Raw genomic sequence first — 26,892 nt, forward strand, 5'->3', positions numbered from 1 at the left:
TCTACATACCCTGCGGCCGCGCCTGCGTCGTGTCGTACTGCCGCACGAGGTGCGCCTGGTGGTGCTCCGTCTGCGAGAACGCATAGCCCCGCGAGCGGCGCATGCGCTGCACGGCGCGCACCTGGCGGATGTTCTTGCGGAACGCGTCGGTGCGTGGATGCACGTCCTGCAGCTGGTACTTTTGCATCTCCTGCACGATGTGGTACGACTTGGGGCGGTACGTGCGCTGCCAGAAGCGCCACAGCAAGTCACGTAGCAGGGACAGGACAGGCACAAACACAATCACGATCCAGAAGCGCGGCGTGCCGAGCAGGCGCGGCACGATGTACGAGTACTCCATCGACACGCCGAGCGCCGGCGCTATCGTCGCAAACACGACGAAGAACACGAGCGTGAGGCCCAGCGACCCCGGGATCGCCAGCAGCGTGTACCGCGTCCACACATTCGACACGAGCGCCGCCTTGCCGAGCACCGTCACGAGCACGGAGAAGTACAGCGCCGTGCCCCATAGCCACTGGTACGTCGTGTGCCCCGCATGCCGGATCGTCTGCGCCTCGAACATGTACGTCACGAAAAAGAAGTTCGTGATCGAGTGGTACACCGCGTTCGCCATCCAGCCGCCGATCGCGCGGCCCGTGAAGAACGGCTCATGGTACAGCTGCGGATACCGCTCGAGCATCACGGCACTCACGTACTGGTCAAAGATGCCGATCACGAGCGTCGGCAGCATCGTGAACGCCACATTGTAGAACGACTGCGACCACGACTCGTACGCCGTCTGCCCCGAGAACCCGTTGTAGAACGAGTACCAGAACAGCGTCACATACAGCGTCACCGTCTTGTAGAACGAATACAGCACCATCTTGCTCAGCCGCGCATAGCTCCAGTTGCCGTGCACCAGCAGCAGCTTGCGCAGGAACCGGAACTGGCTGATCGACACGTCCGCACTCCGCGCCGCCTGCAGCCCCTCGTGCCCACTGATGCCGACGCCCACATGCGCCGCCTGGATCATGCCCACATCGTTCGCGCCGTCGCCAATCGCCAGCAGCAGCGCGTCCGTGTACGCCTTCACGAGCTCGACCACCAGCGCCTTTTGCAGCGGCGACACTCGGCAGCACATGACCGCCTTGCACTGCGACGCCAGGCGCAGAAACGGCGCGGCCAGCGGCGCCTGCAGCGCATGCTGCAGACTGCGCCCCTCGACAATCAGCGCGAGCTCCTCCGCCGCGTCCGGATGCGCCTCGATCGTCGCGAGCTGCTGCTGGATCACCGACGCCGTGTCCGCCGCCGTCGCCTCATTCACAATCAGCAGACTCATCGACTCAGATATCAGGCGGCACGAGTACCCAATGTTGATCGCCGTCTCCTGCCGGTCCCCCGTCAGCACCCACACCCGGATACCCGCCGTCTGCAGCGTCGCAATCGTCTCCGGCACGCCGTCCTGCAGCTTGTCCTCAATCGCCGTCGCGCCCAGCAGCTCCAAGTCCTGCTCCAGCTCCTCCGCCACCGCATCCAGCGCCGCACGCCGCCCATCCAGCTGCGCCGCCGCCTGCTCGTACCGCCGCGCCCACGCCTCATACTCCGCCGCATCCAGCACCCGCATCGCCACACACAGCGTCCGCAGGCCCTCGGACGCATACGCCTCCAGATGCTGCAGCGTCGCATCCACATGCGCACACGCCGGCGACAGGCGCGGCAGCATCACCGTATCCGCACCCTTGCAGTACACGACAATCCGCCCACTCGGCTCACGCACCACCGTCGACATGCGCTTCCGCGCCGACGTAAACTCACACACCTGCAGCAGCTCATACGCCTGCTCCGCCCCCTGCACCTGCACATACACCGAGCGCGGCGTCCGCGTCGTAAACTCGTAGCCCAGCGCCTGCGCACCCGCGACCAGCGCGGCCTCATCGGGACTCGAGGCCTGGAACACCACTCGGCCATCGCCCCGCGCCTCAGGAATCACCGTGTGGCACACCGCCAACAGACACAGAAACGCATGCACCGCACGCGCCAGCGCATCGCCCCGCGCCAGCACGTCCGGCAGGCTCGCCCACGCGAACCGCTCCTCCGCCGCCGGCGCATCACTCACCACGTCCGCAAACGTGGCGCCCGCGATCGAGGCCTGCCGGAACTGCATCTCGTTGCGCGTCAGCGTGCCCGTCTTGTCCGAAAAAATGTAGTCAATCTGGCCCAGATCCTCCACGAGGTTCGAGCGCCGGCACTGCGCCGGCGTGTCGTGCGGCTCATAGTACAGGTCCAAGTCCGAGTTGATCAGCGCCGCCTGCTGCAACTTGACCACATCCATCGACACAATCAGCGAAATGGGAATTAAGCTGTTGTACAGGATGATGAACGTCAGCACCGACTCGACAAACTGGCGCACGCCGCTGCGGCCATCGAGCTGCGGCATCAGGTACGCCGGCGCCGAGCCGATGTACACCTGCGCGCCAATACTCGACATCAGCGACAGCGCCATCAGCAGCCCAAACAGCGACAGAATGAGCGCATTCACGTGCTTTTCCACCCGCGTGCGCTTCAGCGGCGTCTTGGTCGCATTCTGCAGCAGCTTGGTGTCGTGGCCCGTAAACACCACGAGGCCATACACCCACGGCGCATTGCGCAGCTGCGCGCCACGCAGCAGCAGCTGATCAGGCCCGACGGGACGCGGTGCCTGGCCAGGCACGTCCAGCGTCCCATCAAACGTGTACAGGCTGTTGTTCGGCGCCTCGCACGACAGCGTGCCACGCAGCGACGAAACGCGCGTCGCCGACACCAGCGGCGCCGTCAGTGGCAGCGCCTGCTTCACCTTGAGATTCGTCTCGCCGTCCAGGTTCGCCGTCTCCACATACGCCAGCCCCTCCGGCTCACTGCTGCTCAGCAGCACGAGGTCCGCGGGAAAAAACTCGTCCCGCGACACCCGCACAATGTCGCCGACACGCACCTCGCGCCACGCCCGCGACACCCACGTCCCGCTGCTCACGTCGAGCACAGGCACGAGGTGCGCATTCATCTCCATGTCCGCCGTGTACCGCTGCCAGTCCTCCGAGATTTCCTTCGCAGCCGCAATCAGCAGCACGATCGCCAGCGGCACAAGCGTCGTCCACCGGTTCGTCGGCGACACGCCCGGAATCTGCTGGATACACCCGATGAACAGGAAGAACAGATTCGCATACTTCGAAAACTGCTCCACCAAAAACACCGGCACAAACGTCACGAGATTGTACTTGTTCGTCATCACCTGGTTGCTGTCATAGTCGTCGTTCACGTTCGCCGCAGCATCGTTCAGCACGATCGTGCGCTTGTCGTCACCGACCGGCAGGCCGCGCCACGAGCGCAGCTCACGGCGCAGGCGGTGCCGCAGCGAGAGCAGCTGCCACTTCGCATCGGCCAGCAGCAGCCGCAGCAGCTGCGCACCGCGCGACGTCGACGCGGCTGGCCGCCGCGGCGCCTCGCGCTCAGGCTGTGGCGGCGGCGACGGCGGCCGTCGCGAGGTAGGCTGGATCGCATCGTCGTCGTCATCCGCCTCGATCCGCTTGCTCGAGCCGACGGGACGCATGGGTATATCGTCGATCCAGTGCTCCTCGTCCCACAGCACGTCATCGGCCGGCGCCGCCTTCGCCACGCCCAGCACCGACGCGCCATCATCGGCCGGCGGCTTCATGTCGTCGCCATCGAGCAGATCCACATCATCGTCCAGCGCCGCGAGCACATGCGTCGGCTCGTTCCGACGCCGCGGCGCCCCAAAGAGCGTCTCGGTCTCGTCGTCGTCCATAGCGAGCCTAGACACCGCACCCCAGACGCGACGCCATCGGATTATGTAAGATATACAGAGGCGCACGCCACGCGTCCTTGGCCCTTGCCTATGGACGACGCCCGCAGCGAGGCGCGGCGTCCCGCGCGCGACGGCGAGCGGCAGCGCGGGCGGCGCATGCTCGGCCTACTCAACGCGACCCTCGCGCAGGCGCGGGAACCGCGACGGGCGGGCGAACGCCCCGCGCCCGGCCCACCACCGTCCGCCGCCCAGCAAGAGGCCATGGAGGCGGAGCGCCGCGCACACGATGCAGAGCGAGCGAGCATCCGGCGCATGAGCGCGCGCGTGCACGAGCTGACCGACAAGCTCGCGGCGTACGAAGCCGCGCATCGCACGGCCCGCGCGAACAAGCGGCGGCTGTCCTCGTTTCTCGTCACGCACACGCAGCACAGCACGCCACCCGAGCCCCGCGAGGCCGACGAAGTCGCCGCTACGGCAGCCGCACGCAGCGTACCGCAAGTGCCGCTGTGCGGCGGTGATCGTCTCTATGAGGTCTACTATCTCCCGCGCAAGCTCCTGCCCGTGCAGGAAGAGGCGCTCGACGCGCAGGAAGAGCGCGTGGACGCCGAGATCGACCGCGCTGACGACGACTGGGACCGCGTGCGCGAGGCGATGCAGACGGAGTTGCAGCGCACGAAGCAGGCTCTGGAGCGGCACCACGTCGCATGGTGATCACTGCTGCTTCCGCGCCGCCGTGTAGTCGCGCAGCAGCGTGTGGTGCGGATCATACGCACGCACACGAGCGAGGTACGGCAGGCCACGGCCGTAGACCACGACAAAGTTGTCGGGGTGCTCGAGGTACGACATGGCCAGCACCTCGCAGGCGACAAGCAGCAGGTACGCGCCGAAGCACGTAAACACATGCCACCAGCCATGCCCCTCGAGCAGAATGGCCCACGGGTACCCGACCCAGGCGCGGGCGGCGCGCAGCTGCGCACAAAAGATATTGTCCACGTTCCAGATACCAAAGCCGACGATGAACAGGACGGTGCCCACGAACTCGAGCGAGCGCGCCTCGTGGCGGCGCCGGCGCGCCGAGTCAGACGTGTTCAGCGGCGCCTTGGGATGCGTCAGGATATAGATGGCATGCAAAATCGACACGACCATGATGCTGGCGTAGGCCACCTGATGAAACACGGGGTCCCCATTCGACATGTACGTGACCGTGATCCACACGTTCAGGGCGAAGATGATCGCCGGCAGTACGCGCCGGTCGATGCGCGTGCCGAGAAACAGCGTCTGGTCCAAAAACGACCACGTCAGGAAACTGCTCGCCCAGATCATCGGCAGCTCGTCCAGCAGCTGCGCCTCATGCTTGAGCGTCATGTGGAACAGCAGCGAGCCCACACCCACGGCTCCCACACCCAGTGCACACCCGTAAAAGCGCGCATGCAGGCGCTCCGTGTGCACACGATACATGGCATACGCCGCACACGCCAGAAACAGCGCATTCGTCAGCGAATTCACAGGCTCCGCCAAATACTTGCTCCACTGGTACTTCTGCTCACACCACAACAGCGTACTCGTCACCTCGCCCCAGTAGCCCCCCTCCAGCTGGTGCTCCGACCGGTCCAACCAGCTCATGCTGCGCTCCCGTCGTGGTCAGACGCAACGTGCGCGGACACTTAATCCGATGACCCCGTGCTATGTGGAGGCTATGAAGAGGCATATGCGCCGAGCACACGCGCCTCGATCCCATCGCCGATCCAGCGGGCGTCCTTCGTGCTGACGGCACCAATCAGCTCGAGACTCTCGCGCTCCGCCGCGTGCAGCTTCGCATGGTCCACCTGCTGGCCCGGCATCTGCGGCTGCTGCTGCATCATCGCGGCGCCAGCACCGAACGCCGCCATGTCGCGCATCGAGTCGGCCGCGCGGTTGTTGCCCAGCACGAGGCGGTAGATAGCATCGAGTCCGTACAAGTTCAAAAAGTACCAGCTCAGCGACGAGACCCACGACACGTCCAGATCAGGCGTGTCGATATCGCGCTGGAGCATGATCTTGAAGCGCTGCGTGAGCGGGAAGGGCAGGCGGATCAGCACAAAGCCCGTGAAGAAAAAGTTGACCCAGCCCATAATCACCGTCTGCGGCACCATCATCAGCAGACTGCGCTTCGCCTGGTCCATCAGGTTCTCCATCATCGCATCATTCACCGGCGACTCGGGCATCTCGTCCGGCGACGTCACACGCTTCGCTTGCGGGTCCAGGTAGGAGCCGTCCGACAGCACACGCGCCAGAAACGCTTTGCGCGCCGCCACCGACGCCGGCGGGAGCACCGGGTAGTTCAAACGCAGCGCCGACGCACGCCGCATGATATTCTGCTGCCGCGCAGCCGCCAACGTCGCCAGCTTGGGCTTGCTCTCAAATAGCTGCATCAAATTGTTCCGAAACATCCCCACCAGCACCATCACCACCGTAATGGGCAAAAGCACCCAGTTACGGAGGTCGCTGTCCAACAACAGCGACTGCTGCACCGGCATCGTCAGCGTCGTCCGCCAGCGCCTCGGCGAGGCGGTCCCTGCCCTCCGGCAACGATCACGTGATGCTCTCAAAAGGGGCCACACGCGACGCGCGTCCCTTGGCCATGGTCATCCAGGCGCTGACGATCCATGGGTTCAAGTCGTTTCGCGATCCCGTCAGCATAACGACTTTCAGCCCCGCGCAGAATGTCGTCGTCGGCCGGAACGGCAGCGGTAAAAGCAACCTCTTTGCCGCGATCCGATTCGTACTTGGCGACGCGTACACGGCGTCCCTGACGCGTGAGGAGCGGCAGGCGCTCCTGTTCGATGGCTCAGGCGCCGTATCCACCACGCTCTCAGCCTACGTGGAAATCACCCTCAGCAACGAGGACGGTCGCTTCCCCGTCCATGCCGACCAGATCGTGCTCCGCCGCACCATCAGCCTCACACGCGACGACTACATGATCGATCGCAAGAGCGCGACAAAGCAAGACGTCGCCAACCTGCTCGAGTCGGCCGGATTCAGCGCTAGCAATCCATACTACATCGTCCCACAGGGCCGCATCACCCACCTCACCAACGCCACCGACGCTGAACGCCTCGAAGTGCTCAAAGACGTCGCAGGGACGCGGGCCTATGAGCAGAGACGCGCCGAAAGTCTCGACATCTTGCGAGCGACAGACGCACGCTACCAAGGCTCGTCTGAGCTCCTTTCGCAGCTAGAAACGCGCCTGGAGGAACTAGCGCGCGAGCAGGGCGAACTCGAAAAGTTTTATGCCCGCGATCGCGAGCGGCGATGCTTGGAATATACCATCTACCAGCGCGAGCTCGTCGACGTGTCGGACATGCTCGAAACGCTCGAGCACGAGCGCCGTCGAGAGGTAGATGAGTCAAATACCCGGCGCGAGAAATGGGCACAGCACGACCAGGCCCTCGCCGAATACGAAGCTCAACACGCCCACATTCAGCAACAGATGGAGCAACTCGCCCTCGATCAGGCCCAGCTCGAACATGAGCGCCGTGAGCTCGCCAAGGCCCAAGCGCAGCTCGATAACCGCCTCGAAGATGCAGATCCGCGCGAAACCGTTCTCCCGACCCAATTGGATGGCTTGACCGAGACCATGGCTCAACGCGAGGCACAACTAGCCCAGCAGACGCGCGAACATACCCAGGTTATGCACGAGCTCGAGGCCAAGCGTGCTGCCTTTGAGCGCGATCGCACTCGCATGTCCGCACTCTACGCCAAGCAGGCACGCGCAGCGCGATTCCAGAGCGTCGCAGATCGTGACGCTGCCTTGCACGCCCACATGTCCGACGTAGATCAAGAGGCCGCCGCGCTCGACCATGCCGTGAAGGAGGCGCAAGCAGCTTGCGATGCGGCGAAAGCCCAAGCCGCTGAGCTGGCAGGGCAGCGCACGTCACTCGAGAGCCATGTGGCGCAACAAGGCGCCGACCTGGCGTCTATGCAAGACGAATGGCGCACATTGCGTGACGAGCGCGACGCGCTTCTCGAGCACAAAAAGGAGCTCTGGAAGCAGGAGACCAAAACTAGTGCGCAACTCACGCATGCGCGCGACGAACTGAGCTCGGCGCAGCGCAGCTTGGTCGGTACAATGGATCGCGCGACCGCCGCAGGCTTGCAGTGCGTCGAGGCCCTCGTGGCCCGGGAGAATATCAAGGGCGTCTATGGCCCCTTGTATCAGCTTTTCCGCGTGGATGACCGGTACAAGACGGCCGTGGAAGCGACGGCGGGCGCGTCGCTTTTCCACGTCGTGGTCGATACGGACGAGACCGCCTCGCGAATCTTGCACCTCTTGCAGCAGGAAAAGAGTGGCCGCGTCACATTCATGCCGCTCAATCGACTCCGCCCCCCGGATACGCCCTACCCCCAGGCGCCCGATGCCATTGTTATGCTCCGAAAACTTTCCTTTGACGAGCTCCTGCTCCCGGCCTTTAAGCAAGTATTTGGCAAGACGATCATTTGTCCACGACTCGATATTGCCGCGGCGTACGTCCGAAGCACGCAGGGTTTGAATGCCATCACACTCGATGGCGACCAAGTCGATCGGCGTGGTGCCCTAAGTGGCGGGTACCACGACGCGAGTCGCTCGCGGTTGGACGCCGTGCGTCGTGTGCAGCGGTCGCTTGCGACAGTCGAAGCTGGCGAGCAGGCTCTCGCGCAGCAGCGCCACGAGCTCCACGAGCTGGAGCAGACTTGCACGCACAAGTACAGCGAAATGCTGCGTCTCGAAGGACAGCGACACCAATTGCATGAATCGCGCGCGGCAGCGCACCATGAGCTCACGTGGCTCCGCCGCTCTGAGACGGATGCCTACGCGCGATGCGAGCGGCTCGAGCAGGTCGTGTCGCAGCGCCACGTCGAACAAACGAGCCTGGCGACGCGGCGCGCGGCACTCGAGGCCGAAATAGGCACGCCGCTGGACCAGGGACTTACGTCCGCCGAGACAGACGAATTGCGCGCCCTTTTATCGCGGCAAAGCCACGACGAAGCGGCGCTCGCCCAATTGACGCGTACGTCCATGGCATTGAGTGAGTCGATCAGTGCGCTCAGCAGCGAGCTCGATGAGGTGCTTCGGCGCTCGCATGCCGACTTGGTCGAACGACTCGAGATGCCGGACGTCGGCGCGAATAGTGATGCGCTGCGACAAAGCACGGCCACCAACGCTCAGCGTCTAGTCGATGCACAGGAGCAGTACGACCGCCTCGCAGGCGAGCTGGCGGAGATCGAACAAGCCATGCATGCGATCCGTGGCCAGGACGATATGCATGCGGATGACGTCGCACGCCAGCGGCACACGGCAGAACGCTTTGCGGCGCGCAAGCAGCGGTTGGAGGCGCAGCGCGATCGCATCAATGAGCGCATCCGCGACTTGGGCATGCTGCCTGAGGAAGCGTTCCAGCGCTACCAGTCACGCTCGACGGAGCAGCTCGCGACGCAGCTACAAAAGGTCCGCGCCTCGCTGGACGAGGTGGCACATGTGAACAAGCGCGCCGTCGAGCAGTTTCAGGCCTTTTCCAAGCAGCGCGATGCTCTGCTGCAGCGACACGCAGATCTGCAGGCATCGCACGCGTCGATCACCGAGCTCATCGACGTCCTGGACGCTCGGAAACAGGCGGCGCTGGATGCTACGTGCACGCAAGTGGCGTCTCACTTTGCGGCCGTGTTTGCCGAGCTGGTCCCGGGCGGACGTGGTCAGCTGGAGCTGCATCCCGACGTGGGCGTGTCGATCCATGTCACCTTCCACCAGAACTCCATGCGCATGTCGCAGCTGTCCGGTGGTCAAAAGACGCTCGTCGCCCTCGCCCTCGTCTTTGCGATCCAGCAGAGTGATCCCGCGCCCTTTTACCTGTTTGACGAGATTGATGCGAATCTCGACACGCAGTACCGCACGGCTGTCGCCCAAAAGGTCTACACCCTGGCACGCGACGCGCAATTCATTACGACTACGTTCCGACCCGAGTTGGTCGAGCGGGCCGACAAGCACTTTGGCGTGCTGTTTGGCCCGCAAAAAGTCTCTTCTATCGTCGACATTTCTCGGGCAGAGGCACGCGATTTTGTTGAGGCCGTAGAAGCTTAGTCCACGTCCATACCACCCGCCTTTTTCTGCACACGCCGCTGCTTCGTCCGACGCCGCTTCTGCGCAGACGTCCGTGGACCCGCCAGCGCCAGCCGCTCGGCCAGGGGCAGACTGCCGAGGCGGTCCTTGAGCGACGGCGTAGCTGCGTCTTTGTTCCGCAGGATGCGTTCGGTCTCGGCGAGATACTTGGCTTCCGCCTGTGCGAGCTGGCGCAGGACAGGCAGAGGCAGCTTTTCTTCCTCAAAGCGTTCCGACACCTCGGGCTCCTTGGGCGGCGGCGCACGACGGCGCCGCGAAGGACGGGCTTCCTTCATCGTCACCTGGAGAACGCGGCCATCCGCGAGGACACCATGGTACTTTTTGCACGCAGCCTGTGCGTCCGCACGCTGCTCAAACGCAACCTCATAAGCGACGGCGTTCGCACCTAGGCTCGGAACATGATGCTCACGCACATACACAAGCCGACCGAGCGCGTCAAACGTGAGACGAACATCCTCGGGCGACGTGCCCTTGACGAGGTTCGCAACAATCACAGGAGTCGGCTTCGGCACGGACGAGCCCTTTATGCTCACCTCGCGCGCAGCACGGCGGTTCGCGCCGCGCCGCGACGACGCATCCTGCATATCCACGTCCATCGTCGTAAACAAGGAGCGGATCGCCGGGCGCTTCACGTGGGAGAGAAAAAGACCTCCACCTACGAGTCGTTCCTATGGCTCCTCGTGCAGAGCACGAAGCGTGTCGCGCACGACCGTCACCAGGTGCGCGTGCGCGTCGACCGAGGCTGGTGTGCCCATCCTGGCATACAGAGTGAGCTTTCCAGGCAATGCCTTGTCGTGATCGTTCATGGTGGCAGCGAGGAAGCACCCTGGCTCGAGGCACATGCCACGCTGCGTGATCAACGAATGCAGGTCCTGCGCAGCGCGGGATATATCGTCGAGACTACTGCCGTGCGTCTGGACCCACTCATCCAAGTCCATGGTCTTGACTTCGTGCAAGAGAGATGCCGAGGGCGCGCACGGCGCGCCACTGGCATGGTACGCCATCACACTGCGATGACGTCGCGACGATGCCGTGCCAGACGACAACGACGAAAGCGTCGGCGAGGCACTCGTGCTCAGCGACGGCACCGACGCTTCACTCGAGTCCACAGGCGTCGAGCACCGCCACGGCTTTTCGTCCACAGCCTCGTCCGCGTGCTCAGGCTGATCCGCTGCCTGGAGCGTACACAGCACCACATCGCTCGTGGGCACCACACGCATCTGCATGTGGAGAGAGCCATCGTCGCGCGGAAGCAGATCGTGCGCATCGCACTCCGACGATGCATGACGCACCTGCATCAACGCACGTCCCACGAGATGCAACAGCGAAGGAGACGCCGGGCTCGGCGGTGCCTCCTGCGTCTTGGCCCGCAGGCGCTCGACTTCAGCACGCAAGTCTTCACACTCGCGCTCCGTCTCCATGAGCTGCGCCAGCACACCATTCGTGCGCGCCTTGAGCGACGGCGCATCGTCGCCCATAATGTTTTCCACAATCATAGTGCCGCGCTGCTGGACGACCTGCTGCAGCGTCGTACGTACATCCTCAGGCTCGTACTTGAGCTTTTCGTGGAGCAGACTCGCTCCATTCGTTGGAGGTATCACAGATACACGTGACGACGACAGACCTTGAGGGTCCAGCGCATCCCACAGGAGCCAGGAAAGCCGCGCCAAGGCCCGGCACTTGCACGCCAGCTCCTCAAACTGTTCACGCTTTCGCTGACGCGACAAGAACGCGGCCGCGCGGTTTTTCACGAGCCGCGCCTCCTTCTTCGTCAGGCCTGACGTGTCCGGCGGCACAAACAGGCTCGAGTGCTTGGCCGACGTGTCGATGACAGGGAACGGCAGACCCGACTCGGTCACCTGCGAGGCCGACGGGGGCGGTCGTCGCGCACCCGTCGAGGCCGATCGCCGCGGCGGCATGTGCGAGCGCGCACGCATGTCCGGCACATGGGGCACCTCCGTCGCGCTCACCGAACGCATCTTGGGCTCCGGTGACTCGGACGTTCGCGCCCGCTTCGGCTGCGGCGCAGACGTCCATGGACCGCCCTGGTCGTCGCGCATGAGCTCCGAGAGCGTCATCGAGGCCGCGCCCTCGGACGCTTCGCCTTTGTTGAACGCAGCGGGATCAGGCGGCACCACACGTTGGGCAGCAGCAGGCGTGGCATCGAGCAACGCTGCTGAGCTGGGATGAGGGGGCCGGGGGGCGGAGGGAAGGGACTGGGGCGTGGGAGTAGCGTTCTGCCCCGCGGCAGAAGGTGTCCAAATCGAGGCATTCGCGAACGAGCTCTCGGGTACACGCAGCGCTGCGGGGGCCTGGGCATGGGTCGTATCAGGGCACATCAACGCTGAGGGGGGGGTGCCTGTCGACCACAGCGCCAGAGCAGGGTCTTCCTGCTTGCACATGTACGGCACGAACGGAAACGTGGCTGGCACATGCGCGCCCGGTGGCTGCGGTGGGGGTGGCTGTGGATGCATGCTGCTGGCCACAGCAGGATCCTGGACACACAGGTCCGAGTGGATGAAGGCATCAAATTCCGAGGAGCCAGGCTCGGCAGCACCAGGCTGCTGCTGATGACGAAACACATGTCCCATGGGCGAGAATGTACCTCGTGAAGACGGCTCAAGGGTAGACATGCTCGGAGACGCTACGCCACGACGCTGGAGGCCTGCGGCTGTGTTGGGTGCTGGGCCTCGAGATGACCCAAGCGGAGCAAAAGGGGGGGTTGGGCTTTGTCTTCCTACATAATTATGTAAGCGCGCTGCGGCACCCAACACGATCGAAGCTAGCGGAAGGTTTCGGCGCGTCGCGCATCGATCCCATACTCTCCGAGCGCCGCACTCAGATCGTCCATCGTCAGCACCGTGCGCGTGCGATCGCGTGCTGATGCGCCAGGGCGGTGAGAGCGACTGGGCCCCGCATTCGTTCGAATGCGTGCGTACTGGAACGCATCCGACGCTATATCCGACACAAACTTTTCCGTAGCCAGCGCCAAGAGCCGCTTGAGACGCACATCCTCACACTGGAATCCCGCGCGCTCCAGGTAGTAGTCGGTCACCTCGTCAGGGATCAGGGGCGTGTACCCGTGCAGTTGTCGCAGAATCTCGACCATAGCGTGATCCCGCCGTGTCTCTTCCTCTGGGCGGCTGCCGATCGTCGCCCTCGCGGCGGGCTGATGATCAGCATAGCGCATGAGATCGCCAGGCACAATCACGTTGGTGATGTATTGGCCCTCGTCGTCCGTCACGAGCGCCACATCCCGCGTCTGGAGAAAAGCAGCCACGTCCCCCAGCGGCGTGTGGGAGTGTATGATGCGAAATGTGGCGTCAGGGACAAAGCGCCGCTGGATATCACGCACAGCATCGTCAAGCGACCCCTGCGTCTCGTGCGCAACAAGATCCACCATATCAACATAGCCCTGCAGTTGCTCGTTCTCTACCACCAGCACACACTGGCCCCGGTGCGCTCGCGAGGCAGCGAGCGCTGTCCGCACGGGCGAGTCTGGCGAAACGGCTGCCACTGGCAAAAGCGAGAGCGACGCGACAGTACCGTCCTGCCACTTCTCACGCACATCCTGCGGCACATCCTGTGGCTCACTTGCGCGCGGCGCCTTGGACGGGGCGCGTATGAGCGGCGACGACGCCATGATCCGTCGTGGAGATAAAAGGCTCCCACCGAGCTAGGGTCAAGAGAAGGACGCGCGTCCCTCCACTCCTCGACGATGCCGCCGCAGGAGGCCAGCTCACTTGCGGGCCTGCGATCGCAGCTGTATGAAGCGCGAGAGCGGGCGAAAAACGCACCGCTGAAGCGCAAGGAGCCCAAGCGCCTCCGTATGCGCGCTAGCATGCAGCCGGCGGAGCATAGCGAGGACGATGTGCGCCTCGCTGCCTCGCAGCACGCCCTCGCATCCAAGGCAGCCAGGTACGAAGCTGGCTATAAGGACGACGAGGAGCTCATCGACTGGGACTCGAAAGGGGCCAAAGTAGAGTATGAGGACGAGTTTGGGCGCACACGGACAGGCGACGACGCGGCTATCTATGGTCCCGCGACATCGTTTCCGGTGTACATACGCCCCGACGTCCCTGTGCCAGACGTGCGGCCGCGTGGCGCAGCTTATTACCGCTTTGCGCAAGATGCAGAGACACGACAGAGCCAGCAGGCCGCTCTGAGCGAGCTACGAAAAGAGACACTACAAGAGCGAGGCAAGGCGGCGTCCACAGGCGCCGCACGCCGTGAAGCGCGCCGCCGTTTTCTCACGTCATTTCGTGCATCATAACGAATCGTCCAGAAAGGCGAGGCAGCCCACACTGCATCCGCGCCACAAAATCGGCAAGCACCCCGCATGCTCCGCTGGCATACCGCGCACGGACGTGCCGGCCATCTCGATCCCCTGCTTGGCCACACGCACGCCCGCGACGTGGGATACCCATTCGATGCGTTCCTCCGCCGCATCGACAAAAAGAGGCCCAGAGCAGCTGGGCCAATCCGTTCGTGACTCGCGGTCGTGAGCCGGGCACCGATTGAACCACACATTATGGCCCGCATCATCCGCCTCCAGCATGGCGTCAACGTTGTCCGCGCCCGCATACCACGCCACCTGAGGATCCCGAGCATCGACGCGCGTGCCCCACGAGGCCGTCGCACTCCGTCGTGCCGCCTCAATCCGCGCGACGAACCGCGCGTCAACGGTATGTTCCAGCGCACGCAGGCATCCCGTCTCATACTGTTCAATCACGAGCGGGTCGTCGCTGAGCAGGCGCTGCATGCACAAGTTCGCCAGCGACGGCTTGCTTCGGCGCTCACACGGGCCGAGCACGCGTGCGATCACGCGCGTCGTCGGCGCCGCCGGCACCACGGTCGCCAGGGTATGAGCGCGTGTCCAGCGGGGACCGGGGGGCGGGGGAGCAGGACGGTCTCCGTGGACGTGGCGTGTTTCGAGAAGGGAGCCGGGGGGCACGCACACAAATGGATTCGGCACGTACGTGAATGTATCGAGCTGCAGCTGCTGGATCTCGGCGGGTAAGTATGTCAGAGCGTTGCCGCCGATATTCAGTTCACGCAGATGGCGCAGTTCGCCGATGGCCGCGGGCAGATGGGTCAGCTGGTTCTTGCGGAGTGACAGCACGCCCAGATTCGTGAGCTGAAACAGGGCGCTCGGCAGTTTCGTGAGCAGATTGTCCCACAGGTACAGCTCGAGCCGACTGCGTGTGTGCTCGATCGTGACATAGTGCCGCAGATCACCAATGACGTTGCTGATGTGCGTAAGACCATGCCCACCAAATAAGAGCGTGGGATGCTCACGCCCCTCATCAAATACACGCGTCACGACGGCATCCCATGGCACGTCACCGGGTCGGGGTGGCGGCGGATCGTCCGCCTGCTCCCACGGCGCCAGATGCGAGCCGTGGCGCGTGAGCTTTTTGGGCGACGTGCCTGTCAGACGCGTCCGCTGTGTCGCTCGCTGCATCGAGTCCACACGGCCTGCAGCGCTCAGCGGATCTGTGTTGGCGCTGTCCGTGCGCACGAAGGGGCGCGCAAAGGTGCTCGGTGCGTCGTACGAGCTGCCCATCTCGACCATCGATGCATCTTCCTCCTCGGACGCCTCGTCAAAGAACTGCTCAAGAAGCGCCTCGCGATCATGATGATCCACATTTGGCACGTCCAAGGAGTGGGCGGTGCGTGGCGCAGCAGGCGTGGTGGCCGATCGCGCCCACCGCGTCTGGCGTGGCCGGCTGATCGATAGCGACTTGGCCGAGCCACTGAACGGATCCAACGAGTGGAAGGACGTCGTCGGCGTCGGACTCGATGGCGGTGACGACGGCTCCAGCCCCCATGGCGGCGGCGACGACGACGATGTCGACGCCTCCGGCAGGCGGAACGACATGGCCTGGACGAACAAAGGTCGCGGCACGCCCCCTTTGTAAAAAAAAAGACCCTTTTTTTCTACGATGGAGAATGATGATGATGCCCTACCAACAATTGCAGCAACCGCGGCACAATCGACCCGACGATCACATAGGCCAGCGATCTCGTAGAACTATGCGCGACCGCGTCTTGCTCGCCAAGAAAGCGCGGGAGAAGCGGTGCGACCAGGCGCGTCTCGACCTGCGCGTGAATGGGATGGTCATCATCGTGCGGGTGGTGTTCCCCGGTGCGGGTATGTTGACTCACGGGATGCGAGGCCAGCTCCATCACAGCGTGTATCGCGACGAAGAGGAACGTACCACCACTGAACGACAGGATCGCGCCGATTTCGCGAGACCCAATCACCGCACCTGTCGAGCCTGTAGCTGTCAGCAGACCCTGGAGAATGCCATAGGTCAGCAACGCAAAGGCCGGCGTCGTGACGGCAAACACGAGGACAGCGAAGCGGATTTGATTCTGGGGAGAATGCCGCGACATAAGGAGCGTGCATATCCCCACAGAAGCGGGTGCCTTGTGCACAAGGATCGCCAAGATGACCACGACACGCAACGACACATCCGAGCTCTCCACTGACGAGCCCATCGCTACGCCGTCCGCCGCGGCATGCACCAAAATACCCAACAGACCACTGAGCACGCTGTACCACGGCTCCGCATCATCCATGCGCGGTTGCCACTGCAAAGTCGCTTCAGACGGCGCATCCGACAAGACGGAAGGTGACGGCGACGCTCTCGGCTGGGCCGAGCGCGCCGTCATGTGCTGCTCAACGACAAACATGAGCAAAAAGCCACCCAGAAGACAAAACGCCACGAGATCTTTCGGCGGCAGCGCGTACCGCGCGCCATCTGCTCGTGAAGCATACACGTTCTGTATGCCCTCGGGAATCACCACGGTCAGCGCCGCACCCAGCAGCAGCCCTGCGCCCCACAGCTCCAGCTTCCGCAGACTATGACGCGACAGTTGAAATGCCAGTGGTAGCGTGCCCACACCATACGTACACACACTCATGAACAAGCATGTCAGCACGAGCAAGGCCCCACTCTGCATGGTGGCAAATCGCACAGATCACGCTTTGATCGGCCGACGCCAGCGACGCGGGGCACATCGACGGGGCCTGAGCCCACTCCACATGCTACGACTCTACAAACGGGGCGAGGGGGTAATGAGGGCAGCCGACTGTGTCATGACCTGCTCGGCATCGCGCTCAATGCGGGCCACGAGTTCTTTGCACGTGGGAATGTCGTGAATCAGACCCGCCGTCTGGCCAGCCGTCCAGATACCCGCATCGACTTCGCCGTTTTCGTACACCTTCTTGCCGCGCTGACCCGACACGAGCGGGCGAATGTCAGCGAACTGCGCGCGCTGCTTCTCCTTCTCGATCACCTCCAGCGCGACCTTGTTCTTGTAGACACGCGCCGTGTTGCGCAGGCTGCGCATAATGTGTACCGTGTCGCGCTCCGACGACTGGACCAGGTGCGCCTTGATCTTGTCGTGGATTTCACTTTCCCGGGTCGCCATGAAACGCGTGCCCATGTTGGCACCACAGGCCCCCAACGCAAGCGCAGCCGCCAGGCTGCGGCCATTGGCCATGCCACCCGATGCGATGAACGGAATAGGCGACTTTTCGGCGGCGAGGGCCAAGAGCACCAAACCACCAATGTCGTCCTCACCGGGGTGTCCCGCACACTCGAGGCCATCAATACTCAGCATATCCGCACCGAGCTGCGCAGCCTTAAGTCCATGGCGGATCGCCGTGCACTTGTGTATCACGAAAGCGCCCGATTGCTTGAGCACCTTGATCACCGGCTCAGGGTTGCTGCCGGCTGTCTCAAAGATCCGGACACCGGCTTCCAGTGCCGCACGTGCATATCCCTCATAGTCCGGGGGCACAATGGCAGGCAGGAGTGTAATGTTCACACCAAAGGCACCGTACTGAGAGCGCTCCTTGGCAATCTGCGGGTCAATCAGCGAGCGAGTCTCTTCAATCGCCGCACGCAGCGCCTCCGGCGTCGGCTGCGTCAGAGCCGTCAGCATGCCCAGAGCCCCGGCATTCGAGACCGCAGCAGCCAGGGCCGGCTTGCCGACCCACTGCATACCACCCATCACAAGGGGCACACGCAACTTGAGCGTGTTCGTTAGAACCGTGTGGATGGTCATGGCGTCTAGCCAAAACCCAACCCGCTTCCCCCCCATAGCCATCCAGCCGGTCGCGCACAGGTCGTCTTCCACGTGTGCGAAGATCACGTGATACAGAGCGGGGGCCTGGCCTGCCTGCCGCGCTGGAGGGCGACGCGGCGCGCAGGCACTTGGCGACGACGATGAACCTGTTTCGATTACTAGGCGATCTGTCGCACCTGGCGTCCATCTTCATTCTCATTCATAAGATCCTCACAAGTCGGTCATGTCGAGGCATCTCGTTCAAGACGCAGCTTATGTACACGATCGTGTTCGTGACGCGGTATCTGGACTTGCTGCACCCGCCTAGTGCCTACCTCATCCTGATGAAACTCTTCTTCATCTCGAGCAGTGCCTACATCTTGTATCTCATGAAGGTCCAATTCAGATCGCGCTACGAAACTGATATCGACTCGATTCGCCTCGAATACCTCCTTGGTGTGCCTGCGATCCTGGCACTCCTTTTCCATGTTCAGTTCACCTTCTTAGAAGTCATGTGGTCGTTTAGTATTTTCCTCGAAGCCGTCGCGATCCTGCCGCAAATGTTCCTTCTTCAGCGGTTGGGCGAGGCTGAGACGATCACCACACACTATATCTTCGCACTGGGTGCTTACCGCGCCCTGTATCTCCTCAACTGGATCTACCGGTACGTTGCTCTTTCTTACATGCCAGTTTCATCTTTGAGAGGCACCATCCATTCCTGCTCATACCATTCCTGGCGGGTCTTGTACAAACCGGTCTGTACGGTGACTTTTTCTACAGTACGTCGAATCCTCCCACTTACCACAGTCTACTTTACCAAGGTGATCCAGGGCAAAAAGTTTGAACTCCCTGCATAGCTTTCTATACAGACATATATCCCCGGTCCAGGAACAGCGAGTGGCGTCCCCATGCCTGTCAGGCGACGTGTGGGTCCCAGGCCCCGCGTGCGCCATGAGAAAAAATGTTCCCAATCCGGGAGTCGAACCCGGGTCTTGTCGGCGCCACACAGTCGAAACTTATGAGAGCGACATATACTAACCGTTGTACTAACTAGGAGGAACGGTGCCAGATTCCGACGATTTACAGTAAATGTATGTCACAACCAGGCGATGGTCATTTCGACCGCTCGTCTTGGTGTGGCTACCCACAAGGTGTTTGATGCACGATGTTGTTCTTCTATGTGGAAATGAGGGGTTCAGGTGATGGGCTGGATCCATGTTGGTCATGAGGCGTGCTTGCATCATGCGCCATGGGTTCCTGCGCCTGTCCCACAGGAAAAGGGGCGGCGCGGGTCTGGGCCTGCCAATTCATGGCGAGCCTGCTCAGGTACTTGGGCGGGTTCCCGCACCGGTCCTTGCCATACGACACTTTGACAGATTGATAGTCAGGATGGTATTTCAGTCCCTCAATACACTTGATGGCTGATTGGATGTTGGTAAAGTTGGCAAAAGCGCAATTGCGCTCTCGCAACGTGTTGACCATCTCGAGCTCGCCATACTGCGACAAATCTTGGCGAATCTTTTCTTCGCTCATCAGTGCGTGATCGCTAATATTGCCAATATACACATTCCGCGATGCACCTGACTGAACAGCGAGGGCGATGGCTGGGCTTAGTGGTCCTGTGGGCTTGCCCCAACCTATCTTGAGTCGCCGGTTGAGCACGTTGATACCAGACACAAGAGCCATATGAAAGAACGTGAGAGCGGTATTATGATCCACAAACGTGACAAATGCAATGTGCCGATCAGGCATGTATCGGATCGACTGCAAGATACCGCCTCGAACATGATTGCAAATATCTTCCACGGTCGTATCTGGATGCAAATTGCCCAGATACACTGTGCGATTGCCGAACTGGTACATCTGTGGCTCGACCTGTCCGAGCATCTGTCCCTGGAAACGGGCGCGTGCCTCTGGATCCGTCGATGCAGAGGATTCGGCGTCCATGTAGAACGGTGAGCCTGGAGGCACCTGGCCGTAGTTCAAATAGCCCGTTGGGTAGCCTAGCCACATGGCCGTGGCAAGACCCATGGCAGCAGCCTGGTGGTTGTGTGCTTGCGTCTGCTGCTGTCCCTTGGGCACGTAGGCGCATCGATCCTTGCCATAGTTAATGCGGTACTTGGACCATTCGGTATCCATAGGTAGACTTGAGACCACTTTCATGGCAGCCTGAATTGACAAGAAGTGCACAAAGGCAATGCGCTGTTCACGGATCAACTTGATCTGGTCGATCGGTCCGTATTTGCTCAGCGTCGAGCGAAGTGTGTCTTCTGTGACAGAATCATCCAGCTGTCCGAAGTACACATTCCGAGATGCATTATGATGCTGTACCGCATACATGACGGCGGGGGGCGGCACACTCGGCTTGCCCCATCCAATCTTGAGCTCGCGATTCCGAAGCGAGATACGACGTACCGATGAATCAGCATGGAAAGCTGCCGCCACTTGGCCAGATAGAAATGATACAAAAGCACAGTTTTTTTCTGGCAGCAGACGCACACTCTCAATCGGACCAAAGTGCACGTTGTCGAGTAATTCTTCCGCTGAGACGTCCGGCGGCATGTTCCCGATGTAGACAGTTCTCCCGACAGGCACCATGCCTGTCGTTGCCATGGCCGCGGTCGGCATCGCAAAGTCATGCGAGGTTCCCGGGGCCGCATAATTTGGGTACGCCAAGGGTAGGGGGCTTTGGCCGCCCCCTGGTATAGCCATCATGTACGGCATCGACGCGGCCATGGGGGAGCTCCATCCCACCATGGGCATTGCCATGGATGATGGTGTTGCCGCCGCCGATGACGGCAAAGTGGGGGGCACGATCGGATAGGCGGCCTCATGTGAATAGGGTGTGGCGGGAAGCAAGGACGTCGATTCGTCCGAGTCTGTCACACGCAGGGTATGCATGGCCGAGGAGGCTTGATCCAGCGCTGTCGATGAGGGTGAAGATGAGATGGAGGGTGTCGCATGCGGCGACGCTTGGGCAGAGGCTGCCTCCGGATGCAACTCGGCGTCGTGCATGGTAGAGTATGTGTACTGAGAGAGCGAGCTGCAGCGCCTTACGAGGTGACGCACAGACGTGTGATGAGTCTATGCTTCGATAAAATGGGGATGCGGTGCGTTTTGCTCCGACGTATGTGGGATTGTGAGGCGTTGCGATGAAAGCGGAAGATTATGAATCGCCGCGGTCTTTTTTCCCCATCCCAACGGCGTTCGACATGGCAGGTGTGCATTTCATTTCGCTTTCCGATCTTCCATCACGTGACGCTGAGTCATACGGGACGCAGGGATCACAGGCGGTGAGCCAGGGAGGGGGGCAGCGAGTATACAGAGCTATGTGGGGGCATGTCGGCGACGGCGTTTGTTTACTGTTTCACGACGGCCTGAGCCTTCTTTTCATGGGAAGACTCGATCATGCCCTTCACCTTTTCGTAGATGGTAAATACAACGGCCTGGCCAGGAGCGACACGCGCGACACGCGGGGTGATGCCTTTCCAGAAGGCACTCACACCTTCTTGCTTGAACATATCTGAGGCGACCTTGACGATGCGGCCCATGGCTGTCTCGCCCTCGACCTTGGCGGCGCGCTGGATACGCGTCTTGATGGTGTCAATCGGGGCGTTCGAGAAAGGACCCAGCGCACCCGAGATCAGACCAATCGTGGCCGTCTCGTATGAGGGCAGATCTTGCGTCTGCTGCACGCGCTGAGCCAGCGACTTGAGCTCCTGGTATGCCGTGAAGTTGGCCGCCTGATTCGTTGCCTGACGCAGCGCCGTGAGCGCCACACCGCGGTAAAGCGTGCCGAAGCCCTCCTCACGCACAATCGTGTACAGAGCGTGGGCGGCGTTTTGGTAGCGAGGCTTCTCCAGCGGATCTGCGAGCGAGTGCTGCTGGGCCTGCAGACGGATTTTGACCACTTCCATGGGGTTCACGACGGCCACGGCCTCCGTGGTACCAGCGAGCAGACCGGCGACGAACACGCCCTGCGGGCTCGTCACGCCCGTCTCGCGGTTGGCCAGAGCGAGCTTGTACTGTTCAAAACTCATGAAGCGGATGGCCATCTTGGGCACGATGCCGGCCACGACGGCACCGAGGCCCTTGTACAGGCCCAGAGGCGATTCGCGGCGCACAATATGCACGCCCGTGGCGAAGAAGCCACGGGGCTTTTCGCTGATGCCGCGGCCCCTGCGGGACAGCTGCATCCGCACCTTGATCGTGTCAAGGGGGTGACAGGTGCATGCTTCAGCAAAACCGGCGATACCACCGGCAATGAGGTGAGTCGCGGGCGACACCCTGGGCTTGTTGGTTTTCTTTTCGGCGCTCATGTTGGTGAGGAAAAAACCAAGATAGGTAGGAAGAGAAGCCGGAAGACTGCCGTCGTGCTGGCCTTCTCGGCACACCACTCGGGTCCACGGACGGCCGGTCGAATTGTATCAGGCCAGATTACGCGTGCATATGGGCCCCCGCTTATGCGGGGCGACTGCATCTCTTCGTGCATACATGGCATCTCGGCGCATGTCACCGGCCCGGACCGGATATACTTACCTCAGCATGCGTTGGGAGGCAATTTTCATCTATGTCACGTGCTATAGTACGGGGAAACGAGGCTGGGCCCCGCCGCGCCCAGGGTCTCGGCGCCGGCGGTGTGGAGCCTCGAGCGTGAGGCTGTCACCCACGTGATGCGTCAGGCACCTCATCGGCCGCGTTGAGGAGCTCATTGAGCGCCTTGAGTCCTTTGGCCACGCCGTACGATGCACTGGCCATGATGCTCTTGGCCGTGCGGTCGAAGGTCGTGTTCGACTGCATATCGCTCAGGCGGTCACAGTTCTCCGTGAGCTCGGCAAAGATGCGCTCGGCCTCCGTCGAAATCGATTCCTGCTTGGGCGTGCCCGCGTTCGGCAGGTGGTCGCGCGAAATGGCGACGATCGACGACACAATCGTCGTGATCTGCGTCAGGTTCTCGTTCAGTTGTACGCCCTGTGCGCCCTCGCGCAGCGCCGACAACAACGACTGGATCGAGTGCACAATCGCCTCTGTCTGCACCTCGATGTAGTTGCGCAGCTCACCCCAGTTCTCCAGCTCGTCGTCCTCGCGGCTCGCGTCCACGCCCTGCTCGGCCGCTGCCTCCTGTGGCTCCTCCACATCCATGGTCCGTGCCGTGCTGCCGCCCGCGGCAGCCGGGGTCGTGGATGCTGGCTCGGCCGGCGGCGGCGGCGGTGGCGAGCGCACGAGACCAGCCTTCATGTCCATCGAGCGCATGCGCGCCTCGAGATTCGAGTGCGAGTACGACAGCGAGCGCAGCGACACGGGGCTGGCGTGGGCCGTCGCGCTGGGACGGCGGCTCGACGGCGGCAGCGGCGGGGCCGAGTGGGCGGGCGGCGACAAGGCGCTGCGGGTATGCAGCGGCTTGAGACCGCTGGGCGGGCTGCTGAGCGCCGTGGCATCGTTCGTGCTTTCGAAGCTAAAGTCGTCCTCGCTTGGGCGCGGCACACGGCGCAGCTTGAGCAGCTTGACGACTTCGACCACGGCTATCGCCACGTGCGTCGCGGCGGCATCAATCAGGCTCACCGGCGCGAGGCCCTGCGACGACGCGTGGTTGCGGCATGCGTTCATGAGGTTCGTGAGGGCATCTGAGATCGACGTCTTGAGCGTCTCGACGTCCTCGCGCTGCTGCGCGGACAGAGCCCCGAGCTCGTTCTCAGGCTGCGACTCGTACTTGGCAATGTCATCTGTCACGAGCGTCGTCGAGAGCACGACCGTCTTCATCGCAATCAGCACATTCGACGGCGCGGCTGAGCGTGCGGTGGTCAGCAGCTCATCAATCGATGTCTGGAACGACTTGAGGTTCGTGTCGGCCACGGCGCCCGTCGGCGACACATACTTCCACTCGTCGACGTGGGGCTGCGCCCAGACCTGCGACGCCGACTGCGCGATACGCAGCTCGGCCTTCGTCCCCTCGTATCGCCGCTTGTACGCCGACATCTGCATGTGCAAGTCGCGGATGATCGCCACATCCGACTCCTTGTCCGTCGTCATCGCATCGTTGCGCGCACTCAGTCGCCGCAGCTCCTCCAGCAGCGTGGCCACCTCGCTCCGCAGGCCCTGCACCATGTTCTGCTGCTCCAGCGTCTCGCGCTGCATGTCCTCCAGCTGCCGCTTCCACTGCGCCTCAGCCTCGACGTCCCTGCTCCGCGCCGCGTGCACGAGATTCAGGTCATTGTACTGCGCACGCAGCGCGTCCAGATTCGCACGGTGCTGCAGCAGCTCGGCCTCCTTGTCATCCATCACAACACGGTGCCTGTCGCGCTCAGAACGCAGCTCCGCCTCCTTGTCACTCAGCACCAGCAGGTGCCTGTCGTGCTCGGACCGCAGCTCGGCCGCCGTCCGCTCGTGCTCAGACACGTGCTGCTGTAGCGTCGCCAGACGCTCCTGCAGCTGCGCATTTTGCGAGCGCAGCTCTTCCAGCGCTCGGTCCCGCTCAGCGCCCTGGGCTCGCAGAGCACGTTCCTGCTCCTCCAGCAGCTGCACCTGCTTCTGCAGCAGATCCACCCGGTCGCGGCTCGCTTGCACCTCCGCAGGGTCCATCAGCGCACCCCGCTGCGAAGCGGCTGCCGCCACACCACCCGGCGTGGCAAGCACGGCGCCAGCAGCGGCACCGCCGTCGACGCTGCGCGGCTCGGTCCCGGGCTGCGCTGGCTCCGCGGGCTCCTCCGCGACCGACACACGCGTCGGTGCAAACATTTGTGCACTGGACATTTGCTGAGCGTCCGCCATCAGATCAGCGAGCTGCTGCTGCGCCACCGCCGAGCTCATACGCGAGGCCGTAGGCTCCGTCGACCGCATTCTCGGCTCGACGGACACTGGCACCGGCACCGGCTGCGGGCCATACGGGCCGGGCGACAAGGCTTGTCCCGTCGGCGATGTGCCTCCCGATGCCTCGCGCACGTCCGCGGCGGGAGCCACCACGTCCTGACCGCCCTGGACGACGCTCGGGCCAGGGACGTCGGGAGCTGGCGGCATACCTTCAGGCGCCTGGCCCTCGCGAGGACCCATGAGCTCTTCGAGAGACTCGTGGCGCAGATCCTGAGGCAGCTCCGGGTACCGCCGCTCCAGCTCAAAGAACACGTCCGACGCCAGGTCACGGAAGCGGTTCTTGGGCAGCGTCGCGAGCTTCTGACGCGCCTGGTTGCGCTTGGGATGGAACTCATGGCGGCCCTGCAGGTACGGCTGGCTCTGACTCTCGTCCTGCCGTCGCTGCAGCTCATCGTGCACATCCGTGGACAGCTCCGCAAACTGCTGCTTGTTCAGGCGCGTCAGCTTCTCACGCGCATTCGTACGTGACGGCGTCAAGAGCGACGAGCGCACGGCCTGCGAGCGAAAGAACTGCAAGAGGCTCATATAGTAGATGCGCGATAGATGGTCAATCTCGGACGGGTCCATGCGCTTGGTCGGCGAGGTGTTCGTCCACGGCTGGCCCTGCCGAAGGGCCATGCCACTATCATCCAAACTGGTATCACGCGCTGCCGGCGGCACAGGTGCTGGCGGGTGCGTTGCGGGCATCGTGGGTGCCGACGCGGCGGCCATCGGCTGCTCGGGCATCGCATACACCATGTTGGCATTCGCATCCGGCATGCCGTAGCCGCGCATGTCCTGGTACGGGGCTGACGGAGGATGGTAGCCCTGGAACGCTGGCTGGTACATGGACGGTGCGTTCACAGACGGCATCGAATCGGTCGCGCCACCCGCCAGGGGTCGCTGCTGGTACGCTGCATGGGGCGCCATGCCATCGCTGAATGCCTCGCCGAATCGCATGGACGCGTCGTCGCCCACGCCATCATACGACGTGCCCGGCTTGCGTGCGGGCAGAGAAATGTCCGGCGACGGCGCAGGTGGGCCCTTTTGGAACAACGACGCAAGCTGGTTCTTGACAGGCGACGTGTTGCTGCCTGTCGAGTGCGTGGACATGTCCTGCGACGTATTGCCGCTACCCCCGCCCAGATTCGTAAGCTGATGTAGGAATCGCGCGCCCATGCGCTGCGCTTGTTGGGCCATACTGATTCCACGTACGGCTCCCGCGGGGCTGCCCTACGTTGCTGTAGAGAAAGGGAAGCGTGCCAAGTGGCTCGTGGCGGCGTAGAACCAGACGCTCCGCGCCCGTCTCGGCACCTACATGCATGCATGAACCTGCATGCATCTACTACGTGCATATCTGAGACTATGTGCCACGTGATGAAAAAGGGGCGGCGGCGGCGGCGGTCCCCTCCTCCACTCGGCGGCGAGCACGCGCTACAGATGCAAGGACAGCGGCGTGTCAAACACGGCGCTAAGCTCCCGGCTCAGCAGCTCGTGGAAAAGGAACAGCTCGCCGTCGCGGTACGTAAACCACACTCCCTTATCCGTGTCATAGTCGAAGCGTTTCGGGCCACTTGTCGGACTCGAGAGCCACAGCTGCTGCGTTGGCGGCTGCTTGTTGATGACATACGTGCCGTACGAGCCCAGACGCACATTGATCACACCCGTAGCATATTCCACGTCCCACTCACCTTCCTCACTGCCCTGTGGCGCTTTTTCTTCCAATGCATCAATATCCTGTGTCTCCATCAGCTCCTCCAGCTGACTTGTCAGCGTATCTAGCGAGTGGTCGATCATGCGGTGATAGTCGACCATACGCAGCTCGCCAGCGCGGTACGTCGGTGTGGAGGAGGCGGCGCCCTTCGCCCACACCGGCGTAGTATGAGCCGCCCGCGCTAGCACCATGTGCCTGCTTCGAGGCGCCACGCCCATACGCGGGACGTACCTCACCATCTGCTGAGCAAGGCGGCGCGTCCACATGTTGGTACGAAGCGTCGTGTGGCGCCCAGCCACGCACGAAGGCTCCTTTTGCCAACGGTGGAGGTATCAAAGTGCT

The 26,892-nt window shown here is 62.7% G+C and overlaps 17 protein-coding genes and 1 non-coding gene across 18 annotated transcripts; 4 read left to right on the top strand and 14 right to left on the bottom strand.

Annotated features, from left to right (window-relative positions):
* Position 1: 1 nt before the first annotated feature.
* MRET_2430 (phospholipid-transporting ATPase) lies at positions 2-3,778 on the bottom strand (the record flags this gene model as incomplete). The annotated part of the gene is made up of 1 exon (XM_027629057.1): positions 2-3,778. The coding sequence occupies one exon, from the start codon at positions 3,776-3,778 to the stop codon at positions 2-4; it is 3,777 nt and encodes a 1,258-aa protein (XP_027485067.1).
* Positions 3,779-3,868: 90 nt separating this feature from the next.
* Positions 3,869-4,489, top strand: MRET_2431 (uncharacterized protein; the record flags this gene model as incomplete). The annotated part of the gene is made up of 1 exon (XM_027629058.1): positions 3,869-4,489. One exon carries the CDS (start codon positions 3,869-3,871, stop codon positions 4,487-4,489), a length of 621 nt encoding a protein of 206 aa, XP_027485068.1.
* MRET_2432 (alkaline ceramidase) lies at positions 4,490-5,401 on the bottom strand (the record flags this gene model as incomplete). The annotated part of the gene is made up of 1 exon (XM_027629059.1): positions 4,490-5,401. The coding sequence occupies one exon, from the start codon at positions 5,399-5,401 to the stop codon at positions 4,490-4,492; it is 912 nt and encodes a 303-aa protein (XP_027485065.1).
* Positions 5,402-5,472: 71 nt separating this feature from the next.
* Positions 5,473-6,294, bottom strand: MRET_2433 (DUF850 domain protein; the record flags this gene model as incomplete). The annotated part of the gene is made up of 1 exon (XM_027629060.1): positions 5,473-6,294. The coding sequence occupies one exon, from the start codon at positions 6,292-6,294 to the stop codon at positions 5,473-5,475; it is 822 nt and encodes a 273-aa protein (XP_027485066.1).
* Positions 6,295-6,398: 104 nt separating this feature from the next.
* Positions 6,399-9,872, top strand: MRET_2434 (structural maintenance of chromosomes protein; the record flags this gene model as incomplete). Its single annotated transcript, XM_027629061.1, has 1 exon — positions 6,399-9,872. One exon carries the CDS (start codon positions 6,399-6,401, stop codon positions 9,870-9,872), a length of 3,474 nt encoding a protein of 1,157 aa, XP_027485063.1.
* On the bottom strand, positions 9,869-10,507 carry MRET_2435 (uncharacterized protein; the record flags this gene model as incomplete). Its single annotated transcript, XM_027629062.1, has 1 exon — positions 9,869-10,507. The coding sequence occupies one exon, from the start codon at positions 10,505-10,507 to the stop codon at positions 9,869-9,871; it is 639 nt and encodes a 212-aa protein (XP_027485064.1).
* Positions 10,508-10,579: 72 nt separating this feature from the next.
* On the bottom strand, positions 10,580-12,544 carry MRET_2436 (bZIP transcription factor; the record flags this gene model as incomplete). Its single annotated transcript, XM_027629063.1, has 1 exon — positions 10,580-12,544. One exon carries the CDS (start codon positions 12,542-12,544, stop codon positions 10,580-10,582), a length of 1,965 nt encoding a protein of 654 aa, XP_027485061.1.
* Positions 12,545-12,693: 149 nt separating this feature from the next.
* On the bottom strand, positions 12,694-13,554 carry MRET_2437 (transcription initiation factor TFIID subunit 10; the record flags this gene model as incomplete). Its single annotated transcript, XM_027629064.1, has 1 exon — positions 12,694-13,554. The coding sequence occupies one exon, from the start codon at positions 13,552-13,554 to the stop codon at positions 12,694-12,696; it is 861 nt and encodes a 286-aa protein (XP_027485062.1).
* Positions 13,555-13,629: 75 nt separating this feature from the next.
* MRET_2438 (uncharacterized protein) lies at positions 13,630-14,184 on the top strand (the record flags this gene model as incomplete). The annotated part of the gene is made up of 1 exon (XM_027629065.1): positions 13,630-14,184. The coding sequence occupies one exon, from the start codon at positions 13,630-13,632 to the stop codon at positions 14,182-14,184; it is 555 nt and encodes a 184-aa protein (XP_027485059.1).
* On the bottom strand, positions 14,179-15,792 carry MRET_2439 (leucine-rich repeat protein; the record flags this gene model as incomplete). The annotated part of the gene is made up of 1 exon (XM_027629066.1): positions 14,179-15,792. One exon carries the CDS (start codon positions 15,790-15,792, stop codon positions 14,179-14,181), a length of 1,614 nt encoding a protein of 537 aa, XP_027485060.1.
* Positions 15,793-15,851: 59 nt separating this feature from the next.
* Positions 15,852-16,880, bottom strand: MRET_2440 (solute carrier family 39 (zinc transporter), member 9; the record flags this gene model as incomplete). Its single annotated transcript, XM_027629067.1, has 1 exon — positions 15,852-16,880. One exon carries the CDS (start codon positions 16,878-16,880, stop codon positions 15,852-15,854), a length of 1,029 nt encoding a protein of 342 aa, XP_027484874.1.
* Positions 16,881-16,973: 93 nt separating this feature from the next.
* Positions 16,974-17,990, bottom strand: MRET_2441 (2-nitropropane dioxygenase; the record flags this gene model as incomplete). Its single annotated transcript, XM_027629068.1, has 1 exon — positions 16,974-17,990. One exon carries the CDS (start codon positions 17,988-17,990, stop codon positions 16,974-16,976), a length of 1,017 nt encoding a protein of 338 aa, XP_027484870.1.
* A 161-nt stretch (positions 17,991-18,151) lies between these two features.
* MRET_2442 (ER lumen protein retaining receptor) lies at positions 18,152-18,847 on the top strand (the record flags this gene model as incomplete). The annotated part of the gene is made up of 3 exons (XM_027629069.1): positions 18,152-18,654; positions 18,681-18,769; positions 18,798-18,847. The coding sequence occupies 3 exons, from the start codon at positions 18,152-18,154 to the stop codon at positions 18,845-18,847; spliced, it is 642 nt and encodes a 213-aa protein (XP_027484869.1).
* Positions 18,848-18,953: 106 nt separating this feature from the next.
* Positions 18,954-19,046, bottom strand: MRET_t0041. Its single transcript has one exon. It is a non-coding gene; the product is annotated as a tRNA-Glu (tRNA).
* Positions 19,047-19,166: 120 nt separating this feature from the next.
* MRET_2443 (negative regulator of differentiation 1) lies at positions 19,167-21,005 on the bottom strand (the record flags this gene model as incomplete). The annotated part of the gene is made up of 1 exon (XM_027629070.1): positions 19,167-21,005. One exon carries the CDS (start codon positions 21,003-21,005, stop codon positions 19,167-19,169), a length of 1,839 nt encoding a protein of 612 aa, XP_027484868.1.
* A 344-nt stretch (positions 21,006-21,349) lies between these two features.
* MRET_2444 (solute carrier family 25 (mitochondrial citrate transporter), member 1) lies at positions 21,350-22,309 on the bottom strand (the record flags this gene model as incomplete). Its single annotated transcript, XM_027629071.1, has 1 exon — positions 21,350-22,309. One exon carries the CDS (start codon positions 22,307-22,309, stop codon positions 21,350-21,352), a length of 960 nt encoding a protein of 319 aa, XP_027484862.1.
* Positions 22,310-22,652: 343 nt separating this feature from the next.
* Positions 22,653-26,036, bottom strand: MRET_2445 (cell polarity protein; the record flags this gene model as incomplete). Its single annotated transcript, XM_027629072.1, has 1 exon — positions 22,653-26,036. One exon carries the CDS (start codon positions 26,034-26,036, stop codon positions 22,653-22,655), a length of 3,384 nt encoding a protein of 1,127 aa, XP_027484858.1.
* A 234-nt stretch (positions 26,037-26,270) lies between these two features.
* MRET_2446 (mitochondrial matrix iron chaperone) lies at positions 26,271-26,816 on the bottom strand (the record flags this gene model as incomplete). The annotated part of the gene is made up of 1 exon (XM_027629073.1): positions 26,271-26,816. One exon carries the CDS (start codon positions 26,814-26,816, stop codon positions 26,271-26,273), a length of 546 nt encoding a protein of 181 aa, XP_027484871.1.
* Positions 26,817-26,892: the final 76 nt, after the last annotated feature.

Source organism: Malassezia restricta, chromosome IV, assembly GCF_003290485.1.
Source record: "Malassezia restricta chromosome IV, complete sequence".
In the NCBI taxonomy this organism is placed as follows: Eukaryota; Fungi; Basidiomycota; class Malasseziomycetes; order Malasseziales; family Malasseziaceae; genus Malassezia; species Malassezia restricta.